The 20,051-nt window shown below is 38.2% G+C and overlaps 1 protein-coding gene across 2 annotated transcripts; it reads left to right on the top strand.

The window, feature by feature from the left end:
• The first annotated feature begins 1,874 nt into the window (after positions 1 to 1,874).
• On the top strand, positions 1,875 to 19,936 carry LOC113546198 (transmembrane ascorbate-dependent reductase CYB561). 2 transcript variants are annotated; one of them, XM_026945960.3, is made up of 7 exons: positions 1,875 to 2,116; positions 2,219 to 2,274; positions 5,775 to 5,969; positions 8,940 to 9,038; positions 9,216 to 9,319; positions 11,320 to 11,477; positions 13,364 to 19,936. In XM_026945960.3, coding segments are annotated over exons 1-7 (798 nt in total). In that variant the 5' UTR covers positions 1,875 to 2,114; the 3' UTR covers positions 13,548 to 19,936. The 2 variants fall into 2 exon arrangements, with proteins under 2 accessions (XP_026801761.1, XP_026801762.1); XM_026945961.3 differs by having other exon boundaries at positions 1,876 to 2,116; positions 2,219 to 2,255.
• The last annotated feature ends 115 nt before the right edge of the window (positions 19,937 to 20,051 follow it).

Here is a 20,051-nt window from a genome sequence, read left to right as displayed (position 1 = left end):
AATCAGCTGCAAAGTATTTTTAGCAGAAGTCTAGATCACCTAAACTTGAACATGAAGCTCTTGAAAAAAGCTCCAGAGGTTGCCAGTGGTTCTAATTACAGTGTTTGTGTTGTGTGAAATCATGGCTGGAGTTTATCCTAGTAATTTACTGGCACTTGTATGTGTGTATTTTTCACCACATCCATGAATCAGCAGGTACAGAAGAAAGGTTTGGCCTTCACCTTTGGCAATATGGAGTTCCAGCTGTATAACGTTACTGTGTTTTCATTATTATTATTATTATTATTATTATTATTGTATGTTACTACTACTGTATTGCAAGTTATTCTTCTCTGATTCATTATACTCATGTTGACTAACACTGTAAGTACACTCTAAAAACACTTTGAACCATGAGGAGTTCTGCAGTTGTTCCTCTGGGGGATTCTTTAGAGGTTGTATGCAGAACCTTCCAAAATGTGTTTTTCTATCATAAAGGGTTCCATGTAGAACCCCATTTTTTTGCAAGTTACAAACCCTTAAAGAACCATGTAACTGGGTAAGTGTGCAGTACAAACTTCCTCGTAATACTATTATTAATACTACAACTACTTCTACTACTCCTATTAGTAGTAGAACTAGTCCTACTATTATTACTTCTTCTTCTACTACTTCTACTGCTATTACGTCTCTTTCGACTACTGCTACTGTTATTTCTACTCCTACTACATCAACTACTACTATTAATTCTACTACTCCTACTACTACTATTATTACTTCTTCTTCTACTACTTCTATTGCCACTAATATTACATCTGCTACTACAACAACAACTACTCCTCCACCTAGTAATTCTACTACTACTTCTACTACTTCTACTACTACTACTAATACTACGGTGACAACTACTACTATTCTGGTACTAGTACTACTCTACTACTCCTCCAACTAGTAATTCTACTACTACTACTAATACTACGGTGACAACTACTACTACTACTACTATTACTTCTACTACTACAACAACTAGTACTACTCTAGTACTACTCTAGTACTACTCCAACTAGTAATTCTACTACTACTACTACGATGACGACTACTAATACTAATTCTACTACTATAACTGCTACTATTATTACTTCTTCTTCTACTACATCTATTGCTACTACTATTACTACAAGGACTAGTACTATTCTACTACTACTACTACTACTACTCCAACTAGTAATTCTACTACTACGACAACAACAGCTACTACTACTACTATTACTACTACTACTACTACTTCTACTACTATTACTACTACTACTATTATTACTTCTTCTGCTACTACTATTACTTCTTCTTCTACTACTTCTACTATAATGACTACTACTATTACTACTACTACTACTATTATTACTTCTTCTTCTTCTTCTGCTACTACTACAGTGACGACTACTACTACTAATTCTACTACTACTATAACTACTACTATTATTACTTCTTCTACTACTATTTCTACTGCTACTACTACATCTACTTTGCCTACTACTTCTTTATAGTTATCATTGTATTAGTTTAGGATGTTTCATTAATGTACTTAAATTTATTAATTGAAGTATTAATGTATTAATATTAGTTTGCATTTTTTAAAAATCTTTTTATACACAGCTGATGAAATTTTGATGAACTCAAACTTTAGAGAGTGCATTATTATTATTATTATTATTATTATTATTATTATTACTCAAACCAGTAATAAAATTGCAATTAATTACAAGGGAAAAAAGTCAGATCAGGTGGGATTTAACTGTCATTCCTCTGTATCGCTTGTATGAAAGTATAATTTATAATAAAAGGATCATTAAAACAGTAGTAACAGTTTCTCTCTCTACGCTTGGCTCAGTTAATTTTATTTACCTCCTCTATCTGAGATCATCCATTACGTCTGTCGCCAAGGCAACTGAACACAGGTGGTCCCGCCTCCTTCTTCAATCCAGCCAATCGGGACAGGGCGTGGGCGTGGCTAACAGCCTCCCAGCACCCAGCTGCTTTATCTGTCAAATCCGGAGAAGTTCATTCACGACTGAAGGGGGGAAAAAAGCACAGAACCAGAGGAAGGATTTCACCTCGACACCCATGCTGAAGATAAAATGTAAAATATGAAGCGTTAAGAGGAGAATTTGTTGTTTGAAAAAAGAAAGAAGGAAAGAAACAGGCATCGTTGTGCATCTTCTTCTTCTTCTTCTTCTTCCAGGAGCAGCTCGAGCGCACTTTCTTATCAAAAGAAGAAGGTGAGAAGTAAAACTGCAGGTAATGACTGTCTTTATTTCCTCTAATGTCCACTTCCGGGGAAGTGACACCAGCTGTGGGGTTCTGTCCGGTTTTATTGCATGCAATCTTCTGGCTGTAGGTGTGTTAATGATTAATGTAATTAGTGTCACTTCACCTGTTCATGCTTCACTCACCTGCTGCTCTCAGCATGAAGCCTAAAAAGTCTGATCTGAAGTTATCTGGACAAGAAATCTCACTGAGTAATGAATATGATCATGACCCAGCATGCATTAGGATGTCCAGACCACTTAAATGTGACAGATTCAAGGAGTCCAACGTCTTAAGGTTTTATTATGTTTCTTACAATAAAATTCACTTAGTGACTTCCCAAGCTGATAGGAGGAAAAATACAAACTTACAAAATGACAGAATAATAATAATAAAAAAAAAGACAATTAATAAACAACAAATTCAGAGTACAAAAGTACAGGAGTACAAAAACAACACAAATGCAAAATATGATATATGGTAATACAGTATTTTTTTTGGTTTGTTTCTTGGTGCAGAATGAACAACGACACATATAACACACTGTACAAGCTTCGTAGTTGCTTTAGATCCTAAAATCTACAAAGCTACAATGATTAACATCGAAACAAGCGACAAATGCGACAAAAATCACTTACAGAGGTGAACGGAGGTCAGCGTTTCAGGTGGGAGAGTTTGTTTTAAGGCCGCCACCTTTAAAATTTTATATATATATATATATGATAATCATTGTAGCTTTGTAGATTTTAGGATCCACAAAGCAACTATGAAGCTTGTACAGAGTGTTATATGTATATATATATATATATATGTTTTTGATATGATTTCGCAACATGTTAATATCATAATTCACTTTTTTGAGTTTGGTGAGTATCATCACGTCCTAGTGCTGTTATACCTGCATTGCTACTTCCTGTAATAAGTAACTGATAGGATTTTTAACTTTGCTTTTACTTATAGTTTGTTCACTGTAGAGTTATGCTGTTATAAATATCCTGCATTTGCATACTGGAAACTGATTGGCTGTCGTATTTTATGATGCAACACATCATACAACACACGCTCGATATTAACTTAGCTTTATACCATGCTGTGTTCATGTGTCACAGTATATTTTTTCACTAGCCACGCCTATGTGGACTGCAATTAACTAAGACAAGAATTTTGCTGTGTCAATGGAGGTCATGTGTGTAACCATGGCAACGTCATACTGTATATTACAACGCCGAACCTAATGTATTAATTAAACATTAGCAAATTGCCATGAAACCGATGAGATAGAATAACTGATCTGTTTTTACATAATGAGAGATCTGTACAATCACTGGCTCTTTTTAATACGGTTGAGTGCAAAAGTTTGTGCCCCCTCGTCCTTGCTTTCTTGTAATGTAACTGAGTGCATAAGAAAAGAATAAGTGAAAATATAAGTAGAATAGAGTAAGGGGGAAAAAAAAACATACACAAATATAGAATAAAAGGAAATATATATTTATGTGATATCGTATTCTTAAATATAACCAAACTGTTGTTCAGTGCTTTGGTTTGGTTGGTTGGTTTGGTTTGGATTTTTGGTCTCTGGGTAAGGGAGTGCAAACTTTTGCAATCGTCTGAAATAATCTCAGGCTCTGTGTTCTTTATTCTCCACTTATCTTAATTCGCTCAGACAGACAGCATGTCTCATATGATGAATCTTGCACATGGCCCGTCGATGCCCTCGGCATCGTTTATTTACTCGTTTTTGCATGGTGAGGTGGAGAAGGTGATGTCTAATCTCCAGTTAATCTGTCACTTCACTTAATGTGACGCTTAACGTTTACTGCTGAAATCGATCACGATGCCCCTGACCTCATGCTCTCTCTCTCTCTCTCTCTCTCTCTCTCTCCATCCATCATGGAATATCAAAGAATCATTTATTTACTGTTCTTCCTTTCTTCCTTTCCATATCAGTGCAAACTGAGTCTGTTCTCATTGATTTATTGCATGCATGACTGATCTTGACAGTAAAATCATACTATGCATCCACTGTTGCTTCCTGATGTTGGTGAGGAACTCACTAGAGAGCAGAAGTGCTCGCTTTCTTCACTGCTCCTCAGGTTATCACACACTGCAATGCAATATATTTTATGAATTTTTTTGTTCCTCAGTTAGTTTTTCATCTTCTTGCAGTTTTTACAATTTGTTTCTATTTTTTTTTCTATAAATTTGCTAGCAGGCCCCCCTGTCTTTCAAAGGTTTCATTTTTTTGGCATCCACATCAGGTTATTTCTTCAGAAATCATCATCAGAAGGTGTGCATTATTTTCATATAGCCGTACAGCTCAGACAGTAGTTCCGGCTGTAACATGAACGATAAACTTATATTAATGTACTTGTTTTAATACATTATTGTTTCTATAGTAACAGCGTATACACATAAGAACACTCCATATAATCTCTGAATAATAATAAATGTAGAAAAAAAAAGTCTTCTTGTTTAACACAGTAAAACCTGTAATCGTTGATTTGGTTATGAAAGGAGTCTCAGTTGTCAGCGCTTTGTAAAAATCACGGTGGTTTACAGAGTTTTCCAGCACAGGAAAGTCTTCAGGACAGAGGAGTTTACGCTTTCCGGTTGAGAGACAGAGAGAGAGAGAGAAGCTAGTGAGAGAACAAATGTTTATCTTTGCTATAGCATAATAACAGGAAGTAACTTTTGGAAGCACACAATTGTATAGAACGTCTCTGTGTGCTGTAGCGTTACAGTTTCCCTTCACTGGAACTAAGAGGCTCAAACCTGTTCCAGCATGACGATGCCCCTGTGCACAAAGCGAGCTCCATGAAGACATGGTGTGTGAAGGTTGGAGTGGAAGAACTCGAGTGTCCTGCACAGAGCCCTGACCTCAACCCCACTGAACACCTTTGGGATGAGCTGGAACACCGACTGCACCCCAGACCTCCTCACCAACATCAGCGCCTGATCTCACTAATGCTCTTGTGGCTGAATGAACACAAATCCCCACAGCCACGCTCCAACATCTAGTGAAAAGCTTCCCAGAAGAGTGGAGCTCATTATAACAGCAAAGAGGGAATAAATCTGGAATGAGATGTTCAACAAGCACATATGGGTGTGATGGTCAGGTGTCCACAAACTTTCATTAATAAATTAAATATCGTAATTGTTAGCAAATTGCTGTGGTATAAGTGGAATAACACACTCCAGACCACACGGTTATGTGAAAATAATCCACTTCAGGTTGGTAACAGCGTGATGTGAAGCATCACATCACCTCGGTGTGGATTATTTTCATATAACCACATGGTTATTCAAATATTTTAAAGTAGATTAGTTTGGATTTTTGTGAAACGGAGTGCAACAGCAGCACTAACAGTCATAAGAAAAACACACAGATGGTATAAAGAAGCGACATGCCCTCTAGAGCTCCATTTGATCTCCATTTGAACTGATATTTCTAACATTTTCTCCTTGTCTGTCCTCTCTCTTCCTTTCTGTAGGAGTGATGGAGGGTGGATTGCGGATGCTGCCGTGCTACGTGGCCAGCTCTCAGGTGCTGGGCGTGGCGTGTGTGGTGCTCACGGGTGTGTGGATGGGCCACTACCACGGGGGCTACGCCTGGGACAGCTCGCAACAGCAGTTTAACGTGCACCCGCTCTGCATGATCATAGGCCTCGTCTTCCTCTATGGAGACGGTGAGACGGCAGATAAAGTGCTAATGCCAACGTTGTGACTGAAAGCGAATGACATCAATGCAACGTCCAATTCCTGTAAACATCCTTTTAGTTTTTTTTCTTTTGCTGAGGCATTCCTTTAACACAAAGACTTAGCCCATATACTTTCCTGGATTAAGGATTAAGGGAGCGCAGATTGATTTAGGAGTTTGCCCCAATTACTGATTGGCATGTGCAGGGGAATCACATGCACACGCAACTCTGGGAAATCTGTCTCACGAAAAACTAGCGCATTCTGAAGTAAAAGCTAGCGGATTTCTGAACGTACTGTATGTGTAGCTGTAATAACACAGAGGAGATTGCTGATTTGAAAATTCAAGACAATCAATCAATCAATCAACAAAGAAACAATCAATTAAACAGTGAATGGTTTAATAGTAAGTAAGTAAATAAGCAAATAAATAAACAAATAAATAAATATTGTCAAAATGACATTTAAATGGGATTTAACAGACATATAAAATGTCACTTCACACAGCTATATATTGGCAGGAAACACTATAAGGCATATTTCTAACTACAAGAATTAATTTTTTTTTTTAAAAGGCCCTCTGTAGGAATTGCACACCACCAAAATGTTTCATGTTATTTTTTAAATTATTTTATTTTATATTTTATTTATTAGTTTGTGTAGTTTTCAATATTTTCATATGTTTTATCCAATGGAAATCTAAATATTAATTTATAATATTATAATTTTAATATATAATGCCAAATATGTGTAGTACAATATAAAGTTATAATTTATCATATTAATTTCCATTTATATTAATCATATTGTTATACCGTATGACAAATGCTGTTTTTTTGACCACCAAAAGGCATCAGTGTAAAAACTGTTTTCGTGTGATTTTATTTTTCTTTTCTTTTCCTTTCTTTCCTTTTTTTCTTGATACTGAAGAGAAAATTGGCAAAAGCTGGCCTTATCCTCTTCTCTTCTCCTTTTTCTTTTTCTTTTTTCTTTTATTTTCACCCTGTCATCATTCATCCTTAGCACTTGAAAACAGTGTTTAAAACTATATCTGCTTGGACACACACACACACACACACACACACACACATTACTGATGGATGCACATTAAATTTATTACAGACTTGCCCTCTCAGAACTTTGACCTCTGAGGGTTTCACACATTAATTGCATGAGTTCTTGTCTGTATGCTGAAGCACTTGACAAGGCAACAGTGTCTGCTCTTTGGAAAGATCCAGAGAATGTTTTGGCTTTCGGTCGTGCTGGCGTATTGAAAGGGCTGAGCTGGCTTACTGAAACACGAGTCTGGCTCCAGGACCAGTCTGAGGTACTGCTGGTGATTTGCACGTGTTGGCTATGAGAGCAGAAAACTGCTTATAAAGCAGGAGGTTTAAATCTTTTATTCTGATTGAGGTTGGAGATTCTAATCAAATCACTGCTACACATCCACTCTCATTTTTTTTCCTGTGCTGTGCATGTCGCTGATGAGGATTTCTACGATTCTGATTTTATAGCTTGGGCTCTATTTATAACAGAGATTTCTCATTTATATAAAACTTATATGGAGGCGGGGCTTCATACGAGCTCAGTTTGTGTGTCACTAATAAGCTCTGCGTCTTTGGACCAATCACGTCTCAGATCAGAGAATGACGTTATACATGGAAACCTTCTGTATATAGCTAAGTCAGCTATTGTCAGTGATGAACAAATTGTGGTTGTTATGGCATATATTTATATTTTGACAGTGTATATTGGCTGCTGTTTAATAAATCAGTAAAAAAGAAAAAGAAAAATAGATTAGTCCAGCTGTATCTGAACCAGTCCTACAGATCGGCCTGTAATCTGAAACAGACTTTGAAGCTTTGTCTATGAAACCTGTAATTCGGGTATTTATTGTTTGGCCACAGGGCAGTGAATTGAACCCCTGGCAGAAACAGGCGCGTTTTGTTCAGATAATCTCTTCAGCCGAGCAATTCGATTAGGACACCAAAACTGAAAGGTCATTGTTCCATTAAAGGGTCAATCATTCCAGAGTGACGCTGCTAAGAACAGGCCTGAGGGCAGCTGTGTACCCGAGAGACGTGTTTAATGTGTTCCTCCCCCAGGTGCGACTTGGGAATATTAGATTATCACACAACGGGAACACACAGAAATGGTAATTTGGCTAGAGCGGTGGAGATGACCTGTTGTCAGAATTTATTATTATTATTATTATAATTATTATTATTATTATTATTATAAAGGCTCCCTTGTAGTAGATTTCACTCTGTTAGTAGTATTAAAGGGGTACACCACTATTTTTCAAACTAATCTCTGTTTACTCTAACTGTACTGTATGTGTGATTACCACTGATAAAATATTTAACACCTTTTCCCCCTGTGCTAAGAAAAGAGCATAAAACCTTTTTTACTCAAAACTCACTTATAATGGAAATCTAAGGGCAGTAGTTGCATTATTCAAATATGTTTGTAAAGCTCTAAATCTATTTAATTGGTTCTTTCAGAGATAGTGCGGCTTTTTCAGAGGAGAGAATGTGTGTTTATGTAAAGTAACTGGAACTACTTTTTACTCTATAGTTGAATAAATTGCATAAAAACAGCTTTGATAAGATTTTCTTTCACACCCAGCTCACCTCCCACGGCGTTACTGCTGTCGTTTTGAATTCACAATACATAGCCATATATTTTAAAGGTTTATGAACAGAATTCAACATCTGCCCTTAGACTTCCATTACAAGTGAGTTTGGAGTAAGAGTTTTTTAAATTCTCAGTACAGGAAAATGTGTCCCAATTCCTGTAATCATACAAACATTACAGATGTGTTAGTTACCGATTAGGCTGAAATCCCTGAACTTTTCCTTTAACAGAGGAAAGATATTTAATTTTCCGATGTTCACCAGCATGATTTGAGTCTAACCCTGCTGCCATTTTGCTGTACCCTCTCATCACACTCATGGTAGGCGTGCTGGTGTACCGTGTGTTCAGAAACGAGAGTAAGCGCTCGGTGAAGATCCTCCACGCTCTGATACACATGATGGCCCTCATCATTAGCATTGTGGGTAAGTTCTGTCTGCATCTCTGTACATGAATAAACTGACCTTTGTCTATTTGCCATGCACAATCTCTATTACTGTAGTTTACCTGCTCTATTTCTTGGCATTAATTAACCCATTAACAGACACCTGAATCTGTGAGTGTGAATTCAGTGTAATGATGTTGTGTGTCTCTTTCATCAGGTCTGGTGGCTGTGTTCGATGTCCACAATAAAGCCGGCTTCTCTAACATGACCTCTCTGCATAGCTGGTGTGGCATGCTTACCTTCATCCTCTTCCTCATGCAGGTGAACCCCAGCTGGCCTTTTCATCCCCACCTACACCTCAACTACATCACACCTGGCCTTTTCATCTCCACCTACACCTCAACTACATCACACCTGGCCTTTTCATCCCCACCTACACCTCAACTACATCACACCTGGCCTTTTAATCCCCACCTACACCTCAACTACATCACACCTGGCCTTTTCATCTCCACCTACACCTCAACTACATCACACCTGGCCTTTTAATCCCCACCTACACCTCAACTACATCACACCTGGCCTTTTAATCCCCACCTACACCTCAACTACTTCACACCTGGCCTTTTAATCCCCACCTACACCTCAACTACATCACACCTGGCCTTTTAATCCCCACCTACACCTCAACTACATCACACCTGGCCTTTTAATCCCCACCTACACCTCAACTACTTCACACCTGGCCTTTTAATCCCCACCTACACCTCAACTACATCACACCTGGCCTTTTCATCCCCACCTACACCTCAACTACATCACACCTGGCCTTTTCATCCCCACCTACACCTCAACTACATCACACCTGGCCTTTTAATCCCCACCTACACCTCAACTACTTCACACCTGGCCTTTTAATCCCCACCTACACCTCAACTACATCACACCTGGCCTTTTAATCCCCACCTACACCTCAACTACATCACACCTGGCCTTTTAATCCCCACCTACACCTCAACTACTTCACACCTGGCCTTTTAATCCCCACCTACACCTCAACTACATCACACCTGGCCTTTTCATCCCCACCTACACCTCAACTACATCACACCTGGCCTTTTCATCCCCACCTACACCTCAACTACATCACACCTGGCCTTTTCATCCCCACCTACACCTCAACTACATCACACCTGGCCTTTTAATCCCCACCTACACCTCAACTACATCACACCTGGCCTTTTCATCCCCACCTACACCTCAACTACATCACACCTGGCCTTTTAATCCCCACCTACACCTCAACTACATCACACCTGGCCTTTTAATCCCCACCTACACCTCAACTACATCACACCTGGCCTTTTCATCCCCACCTACACCTCAACTACATCACACCTGGCCTTTTAATCCCCACCTACACCTCAACTACATCACACCTGGCCTTTTCATCCCCACCTACACCTCAACTACATCACACCTGGCCTTTTCATCCCCACCTACACCTCAACTACATCACACCTGGCCTTTTCATCCCCACCTACAACTCAACTACATCACACCTGGCCTTTTCATCCCCACCTACACCTCAACTACATCACACCTGGCCTTTTCATCCCCACCTACACCTCAACTACATCACACCTGGCCTTTTCATCCCCACCTACACCTCAACTACATCACACCTGGCCTTTTCATCCCCACCTACACCTCAGCTACTTCACACCTGTCCTTTTCATCCCCACCTACACCTCAACTACATCACACCTGGCCTTTTCATCCCCACCTACACCTCAGCTACTTCACACCTGTCCTTTTTATCCCCACCTACACCTCAACTACATCACACCTGGCCTTTTAATCCCCACCTACACCTCACCTACATCACACCTGGCCTTTTCATCCCCACCTACACCTCAACTACATCACACCTGGCCTTTTCATCCCCACCTACACCTCAACTACATCACACCTGGCCTTTTCATCCCCACCTACACCTCAACTACATCACACCTGGCCTTTTCATCCCCACCTACACCTCAACTACATCACACCTGGCCTTTTAATCCTTACTTACACCCGAACTACCCCACACCTGGCATTTAATCCTTACTTACACCTGAACTACATCACACCTGGCATTTTAATCCTTACTTACACCTGAACTAACCCACACCTGGCACTTCAGTTATACACCTGAACCCATGTTACTGGCTTTCATTTGAAAACACAGTTTAACACTAACCTGTTCTAGTTCTAGTTTATTCTTCATCACTTTTATTTGATGCATGTTTGAATTCTGACTCCGATTTCCTGTGCAGTGGCTGCTGGGATTGGGCTTCTTCCTGTTTCCCTGGGCATCAACAGTGCTACGGAGATGGTATCTGCCACTGCATGTATTCTTTGGCCTGGTGCTCCTTGCCATGGCGGTGGGTTCCTCGCTCACTGGCATTGCAGAGAAAGCGATCTTCAGTGGCCTGTGAGTTCTGCGACAAATGTTTGCGCATTCCCTGCTCTTACAGCAGAGAGGAAGATGAGCAGAGTGTGTTATAGGAGGGCAAGCACTTAAAGATGGAACGCAAAAGTTGGATAAAAACTGATCATTCGAGCGATGAACAATGGCTAGATAATATGAATTAAACTTGTTGAATGGTTATTATTTGGTAATTTATTTTAATAGTCTCCGGTTTATAAGGCACATATTTAAAATCTCAGATTCAGGTGATCTGTTTATTCTACAGCGATCATATGTTATCTAGGCAGAATTCATAGTAATTTAGTATCTTACACATTTTGCACTTATCCAGCTACATCTATTGTAGATTTAGTTTATTCTCATTTAGATGTATGACAGGATTTGTAGCCAGTCATTAACAGCATCAGTCTTTATGAAGCTGAAGAGCTTATTTAGAACAGTATGAGTCATCAGAGCCTAATGAAAGCTCCAGAAAATGCACGATTGTGTCAAGAGTCTCTTGGCTGGAGGGCGTCAGGAGGATGAGTCACTCTGAAAAGAGACTCACTGTGATTCACTGCTCTGTGGATTGTAACTGATGGCTATCGGACACACACTGATGCGGAGTACAAGGTTTCCTTTGAAACATTTTTTACTAAAGCACCGAATAGCTTTTGTAAAAGAATGGAGAAAAAGAAAAAATACATCTCTGCAAATAGCATTCATTTGTAGCTGGATCTTTCAGTCAGTGTTTGAAATTTTCTGGAGGAAAAATGGGCGTGCTCTCGCATAAATAATTGGCACTCTTGAAAAGCTCCCTACTCTCTGAAGCTGTACAACCGAAATAATTTACAGATCATTGACCAAGAAATTTCTTAAGCTAAAGCTAGCTAGCTTCACTACCAGCTGCATAGCTTACTACACTGAAGCTACATCCATTATTGATACTTGGTCTGAATTTATGAATGAGGATCCACGTCACCTTCCTTCTTCTGCTGATCAGAAGATATCTCGATAAACAGTTTGTTGTAAATAATTTGAAGACCTTGAGTTGTTTCCTAGCTGTTTCCAACAAATTAGACAAGAAGCAGTTACATATCCTGTGTATGCTGGAAAAATATATCATTGATGTAGTCCTACTGGTTTGATAAGTAAGGGATAAAACACAGGGGCTCGCTGTTATATGAAATTCATCAACAGTGGCATTTTGTGATTCAGCTTGACATGAAGCGGTGTTACTCTTACCATCCTGAAGTTGATTATTTTCCTATAGAGCATGCCCTAGTATGGGTTATTCCTCTTATACAACATCAATATGTCATTGCCATTTTTTTTACTTACATTATAACAGTTGTTCAGTCACCAGCCTTACTTTTTTTTCTCTCTTCGAAAAAAAAGAGAAAAAAAAAAACACAGCTTGTCAAACTCCAAAGCATGGAGATCAACAACATTAAATATAACTGTAAATGGATAAAAAATAAAAAGCCTAATAGATGAAATAAATTAAAAAAAATTGGAATTGTTGGCATATTGCTGTGGTATAAGAGCAACAAAACACTTCAAGACGTGTTCAGGTTGGAGGAAATGAATCACCTTCTACATGGTAACTAACTCCACTTCATCACACCACACTGTCACTGATTATTTTCCTGTAACAGCATGACATGGAGTGTTTTATTCCTTCCTTAGGAAATAAACTTACAACAGATTGATAGCCAGGCAAAGCTGAAAAAAATTGTCATGATGTTGGAGATTTGTAAGTTTGAAGCATCTAAAAGGTTTTCAATGGAATCCTAATTGACCGAGTATTCAATTCCAGTTACACTCATGTAAAATAGAAATCCTGTAAAGTTTTACTGAGGTAAAGTGATAAAGAACTAATACTGATGTCTTCTCTGATTGTGATGTAGGCCGCCGTTTGCTCCTGAGGAGGTTCTGACCAACATACTCAGCCTGCTGCTGGTGTGTTTCGCGGTAATTGTGGGCTATGTGGTGACCAGAGAAGAGTTCAGACGACCGCCGAACCCCGAGGAAGAGGCTCTGTCTGTTCACTTCAACACTCTGAGTGAAGACTCCAGGCCCAGCACGCCTTAACACAGCACCAAGACTTCAACACTCCTGCCCTGGTTTAGTCTCCAGTCTCCTTATTCCTCTTTAAACACTCTTCACTTCCTGTGTGTGTGTTCAGTAATAGAAAACAGGGTCATCACTGCGCATGTACAGATGAATGTATCCATGGCAAAATAGATTTTGGATTCGAGTATGTAAAAAGACTTCTCATTCTCCATGTTTTGTATCAGAATAACACGTTAGGAAAAATATTTGATTTATTTAAAACTGCAGGATGTATGATTTTGTATTTCCACCCGCTTTCTACTTTGCAAGTAACACCTTCAATGAGAATTCAGGGCTGCATCCCAAACTGCATTTTATGGACTAAATATGATGACCAAAATAGCAGTGAGACCATAGGTATACTAACATACTATTTAGTAAGGTGGAATGTGGTTTGGGACGCGTCCCAAGTATTCAGGACGCTGAAGATAATAATTATTTGCTGTTATCGTCGTCCCCTCAGGATTACAGAAGTGTTATGGGAATTAAAGCTTTGTAGATTTTAATGAAATGATTGACTCGCCCGATAGTTTTAAATGCATAAACTGCAGAGGAACACACAAAGTGCACAGCAAGCATGCTACCTAAAACAGAGCTGCAAATAAGAAGACAAGTTAGTAGAAAAAATATACACGAAACACGTGCAAAAGCTTTGATTGCCCTACTCTCACCCAAGTGCATCTAACCCAGAGTTTAAAATGCATGAAGTACAGAAAAACACACCAACAAGCACCATAGACACTGGATGGCCTATGCTAGCTTAGTGTGCTAGCTAAAACAATTTAGATAATAAATAAACACGGACCTGTCAAAATTACACACACCAAGATGGAACAGAAGTATTGACTGACTGACTCGTTAATATACACACTAACGAAAAGCAAATGCTGATCACCTCACTCTCACACAGATTCATCTAACCCAGAGTTTTAAACGCATAACGTAGAGAAAAACACACCAGAAACACCTGCTAGCCAACAGTTTAGAGGATAAATAAACACCGAGCCATCAAAATTACACACACCAAGAGCGAACAGAAGAATCAATCAACTTGCTCTTGTCCAATTTACCCCAGTTTAAAATGCAGAAATACTATTACTCATCATCACACCCCATTAGCCATAAACTGACCCCCCTACAATAGCTAAACAACTGGCTAAAGATACAAAGTCCCCAAGGAGAAAATATCCATCATTCACCAGCTTCCCACCAGATTAGAGAGTATAGAGTAAACGTCTTACCTGTTCAGCAGGAAAAATCTAAAACTCCATCAGTAATATCTAACTCCTTCACTCCTTCACTCGGGTTGATTGGTTTACATTCTCACTCTCTCTTCTGATTGGCTGCAGCTCCTGCCAATCATCATGCAGCCTAAGCTCAGGATTATCAGAGTATACAGTGTTTTTTCTGCCCTCAATAACCATGTTTTTTTTTTTCCATTTTAACAAAAAACTATGTATTGTAGTTTTAAAATTTAAAGTTTGAAGAAAGTTGGGAATTTTTCAGACACTCGTTTCCAGACCTGAAAAAGTGTGGAAATTCAGAAAAAGTGCTGGGAAAAGTTCTGTTGTTCAAGTAAGTCTCAAGACACTGAAGTTCTGAATCTGTGGTCTTTAGATGGTCTCTTAAGTTCATGTTCATGATACAGTTAATGACACACTAGGAAATGTTCAGAAAGTTTCAAAAGTCTTGAAAAGGGCTTGGATTTTTTTTTAAGAGGAAAGGGCAGAAGCCCTGTTAATTTAGTATACAATCATTATGTATTGCGTCTCTCTCTCTTTCCCTTGCTCTCTTTCTCACTCTCTCTCTCTCTCTCTCTCTCTCTCACACACACACACACACACACACATATACATACATACAACTGGCTATTTTTTATGTCCATGACACAAAGTACAATTTGATCAAAATATGCATGGATATCAGACAACGTGGTGACGTCCGGTAAAATAAATAAATAATAAAATAAAATAAATAAATAAATAAATTTCTAGGTGTCTAGGTGACCTTACTGCTATTGGACCACACTTTGTTTTTGAAGTCCTGTTTACTATAAAGTCTTAAAAAGAAATTTTTAATTTCTTAATTTTAGATTTTTAATATAATACCCTGCAAGAACTCTCTAGAGCTCCACAGTAAGCTTGAGTCTGTTCTAATACCACAGAATTCTCACAGAAATAGTGAAATAATTATAATTATACATCCACGTCATGTTGTATTTACAGTAATGAGTTTTCAGCTGTTGAAGTAAAAACCATTGAGCTCGTAATTACTGGCTGGAAACTCGTAATTTTCCGAAAGCTCTAATTTGACAGAGCGTAACGTCAATACGTTCTAAACAACTTGACCAACAAAAAAAATGGCAGCAGCTTCTAGAGTTAGACATTAGCTAGTTATTAGTGTAACATTAAATCAGGAGTTTAACTTGAATTAACTATACATATATAACAGAATTCGATTTTTATAATTAGTCATATTCAATAAAGTGTACTCTAATTACTCAGTTTAGCTTGTAGCATTTACCTTTCTATCTTACACCAGTGAAGGACATCACACACATCCAAAACCACGCCCTGTTCACGTTTTTTGGAGTTTTGCAGTCATTTTGAAGTCTGAGTGTATGCTCATGATATCCCACAATGCACTACAATAGGATCGTGTCCAAATGATGTACTCTAGAGGATGCAAAATACCCATAATCCATCTTGATTATTTATATTATCAAGGCCATTGATGTATCTATTGTGACGTTGTATGTATCACCGTACAAACAAGTCATTTTCACGTCCCTATTCACTGCATAGTGCACTATTTAGTAGCCACGTCCCACAATGCACTGCTTAAAGGTTCAGGGCCAAGTGACCTACCCTAGAGAGTACAGAATACCCATAATGCACTTTGACATTTGTAGAGTTTGACTTGTGGCCTCATTATTATCTATATGTGAAGTGAACATGCTAGTAAATTATATTTGTCTAGTATTGATATTATTTGAAAATAATGTTTAAAGAATTACTACATAATAATTACTACAAATTGTTTGTACATTTATTAGAATTACACAACAGGGAAATTTGTATGTGGAGGATTAATGATGTCGCAAGAAACAAGCAAAGCACAGGTGCATGACCTAATCTTGACTGAGTGAAGCAGAATAATCACTTTAACTGGTTGTAAACATTATTATTGTTATTATTATTATTATTATTATTATTATTTATTGGACTGTAGAAAACTCCACAGAGGCTGCTGTATAACACTGTCTAACATCACCTCCATGTGTTCACAGAAAGCCATTACAGGATGCATCTTTTTGCTTATTCCTTAGCAAGGTGTTTTTATGTCGAACCCCTGAACTGCAAGTTCTGAAAAAACGCTGCCGTCATTATTTCAACTTAATATCTCTTAACATCTTCATAATCAAAATAATGATATATGAAGTCGAAATAATGAAATTCAATGATTCTTTTCCCACTCGCAGGGCTTTTGACGACTGTGCTGCTATTAAAGCTACACACGCAGGAGTCAGAATTAGGGCTGAGTGAATATATACTGTAAAAATATATCACGATATTGTATCACGAATAGTTTTACGGTATTTGCTAACAACGAGCCAAGTAGCTGAGCCAGTAGTGCAGCTGCAGATCACAGGTTTAGAGTAATGCGCTCATTCTAATATGTCATGGTTTCTACTGTAACAGAAGACGCAGACGCGTAATTGTTGATGTGGTGAAGTTTGCTGTAAGGAGATGTTTTTATAACACTTCTGGAAGGAGTCTCCAGTGTCAGCGCTTTGTAACAGTCAGCGTTAAAAGCTGTAACTTAAAGTTTTCCGACATCTTCAGGACAGAGGAGTTTACGCCTTGCAGTTTCTGGGTAACATGACAAGCTGCGTTATTTTGTCACAATAACTTCAAGAGAGAAAAAAGAAAGGCTCGTGAGGGAATGTCTGTTTATAGCTGCTATAACGTAAATTTATATTTATAGCAGCTAAAACGTAACGTAAAACTTGTAACATGGACATGCCACAACATTAAATGTAACTATAAATGAATAAAATGTACCACGTCATTGTTTGATTAAAAAAATTTAATTGTTGGCAAACTGCTGTGGTAAAAGGGGAATAAAACACTTGGGGAGGTGTGGATGATGAAATGTGTGTTACGTTACTTAAAGGAGCAGTTTGTGTAGTTTTTGTAAGTTTTATAGCCCCACCCACCACCACACTGAAACTGTGTGTGACTTGTATGTTGCCTTTTATGGGAAAAGGGGGCGGGACTAGGCAGCTCTTGTCAGAGGCAGAAAAAGAAACTTGTAAAATCCGTTTACATTTTTTTTTTTGAGGTATCTTTAAAATGATATCATTTCCACAGGTCTGGAAACACTACGAAATTTCGAACTGCACCTTTTGAACCGCAGGACATTGCATGTACTATAGTAAATAATTCTGTGCCTTGGTTAATATTTAGTGCCATATCAAGCTGAAATATTTACACATGGAAAGCTAAAACCTGCCAACGCACACAGCAACGTGATGAGAAACCTTTTGGTCATGTCAGAGGAAATATTTTTTATGGAAGCCCTGAACCACAGACTGTGATGATTCAAGATGTCATTGTTTCAACATAATATTTTGTTATTTTCACTTCATAACTCATTATTTCAAGAAATTGTGTCATTAATTAAATCGCTATTTTGAATTATTTCAACTCCATATTCAACACCCCACAATCTATCAATAAGAACAGCTTATAATTCTTATTCAGTATGCAGTTTCTCAGAGAGTGAGTAAGCCAGGTGTCGATTTAGATTACTTTAAGTATTCTTAATTCAGTTAACTGTGTTCAGTATACTACTAAGTATAAAACTAAATAAGAGTTTAAGCTGAATTAAGATATTGGAGCTATTAGGAGGAGTTATTAATTTGAAATAAAGAGATTAAGTCTTATTCATGATATAATATCTGGTAATAAGGAGTTATTAAGTTGAAATAATGAGATATTAAGTCATAACAGGATGTAGTTGAATGGAATATGGAATAATTATCTAATAGTCTTTAGTACTGGATGATGTTTTTATGCTTCACTGATTTTTGTCGGTGCTTTGGCTATAAAGTTACCGTCCAAACCAAAACCCCAAGTCCACACACAAACACAAGGCTAAAATCGACAGGCTAAAATCAGTGTTGCAGCTTTAATATTGAGTTCTGCTGAACTGTTAGTACCGTGTTGGTGTTGTTTCTGTGGATTGTTATTTGCTGTATGTACCGTCTCAGTACTGTCACTTCTCCTACATGTTACTCATTAATCCTGTGCTGCTGCTTCTTATCACGTGTTAAAAGGAATACGTCAGGGTTTCTCAAGCTTATCTCTATCCACTGTATCCGTAGAGTGTGTGTGTGTGTGTGTGTGTGATTACCAATGAGGAGAATTTCATCGACTGAGAAAGAAAAGAAATCCTAACTCACTTAAAATGAACATATATGCAGCCATTGAATTCTGTCAAAAAATGTTTAGTGAAACGTATTTTTGTAGAATATTGTTATGAATTCTTCAACCAGATGTGTTTGTTAAAGAAATCTGTTTAGTCTAAATCTGTTTAGTCAGAGATGGGTTGTTTTCAGAGCAAAGAATTTGTGGTTATGTTATCAGTGTAGCTGTCTGGCTCTGATGGAGGCAGGAACCTTCGGATACGTGTAACGTAAGGCTGCTTTCACACTTGATTTTTTTTTTCCCCTTAACTGCTGCCACACATTTTACTTTTTTTTTTTGGTCACAGCTTTTCAGTAAACACTTTTTAACTCCTGACCAATCAGGTCGCAAGTTGGGGGGTAAGTGAGATAAACAAACATAGAGGACAATATGTCAGTGGAAAAGAAAAACTGTCTTGCTAGTGAGCGAATAGGAGATTTATGACATGTTGAATGGAAAACATTTCAGTGTAACTAAAAATAACTGTGTGTATGTTTGGGATGTTCACCGGTATGTGATGTTACATTTCCACTTTAACTGTCGCTGCATACGGTAAAGTTACACAAGCAGCACAAATTCTCTTGATTCTCAAATTCTGCCTCCAAAGCTACAATGAAGTCAAACGACCTCCTCATCACCAGAGTTACACCAGTATTTATTTCATCTGCATTACTGAGATTAATAAAGCACAAGCTAGGCTAGTTAGTTAGCTGGTGCTAGCTAGGAATGGTAAGAGCGTTGTTATGGTTACAATGCGCACGTGCCCTTGAAGTAAACAGCTTTTCTGGTTTTCCTCAGTGCAGGGAAACATGTTGATATTCCCATCAGTGGTAATCACACACACATGCTACAGATTTGGGGGATAGAGATTAAGAAAAAAAAACCTGCTGGAGTATTCCTTTAATGTGCTTGGAAATCATTAAAGGGTTGAATCATCTTGTAACGACTTCATGATTTAACATGGCATCTTTTTTTTTAAAATGTATCAAGATTAAATGTGCAACCTGGAATA

The sequence above is a fragment of the Pangasianodon hypophthalmus genome, chromosome 23, assembly GCF_027358585.1.
Source record: "Pangasianodon hypophthalmus isolate fPanHyp1 chromosome 23, fPanHyp1.pri, whole genome shotgun sequence".
NCBI classification, from domain to species: Eukaryota; Metazoa; Chordata; class Actinopteri; order Siluriformes; family Pangasiidae; genus Pangasianodon; species Pangasianodon hypophthalmus.
The sequence above is the reverse complement of the archived record's forward strand: the minus strand, read 5'-3'. Positions and strand labels throughout refer to the sequence as shown.

Excerpts from the sequence above, each read along its gene's own strand:
- LOC113546198 (XM_026945960.3), top strand. Across the intron at positions 5,970-8,939 it reads CGTCTTCCTCTATGGAGACG|GCGTGCTGGTGTACCGTGTG; the intron begins GTGAGACGGCAG and ends CACTCATGGTAG. Across the intron at positions 9,039-9,215 it reads CCTCATCATTAGCATTGTGG|GTCTGGTGGCTGTGTTCGAT; the intron begins GTAAGTTCTGTC and ends CTCTTTCATCAG.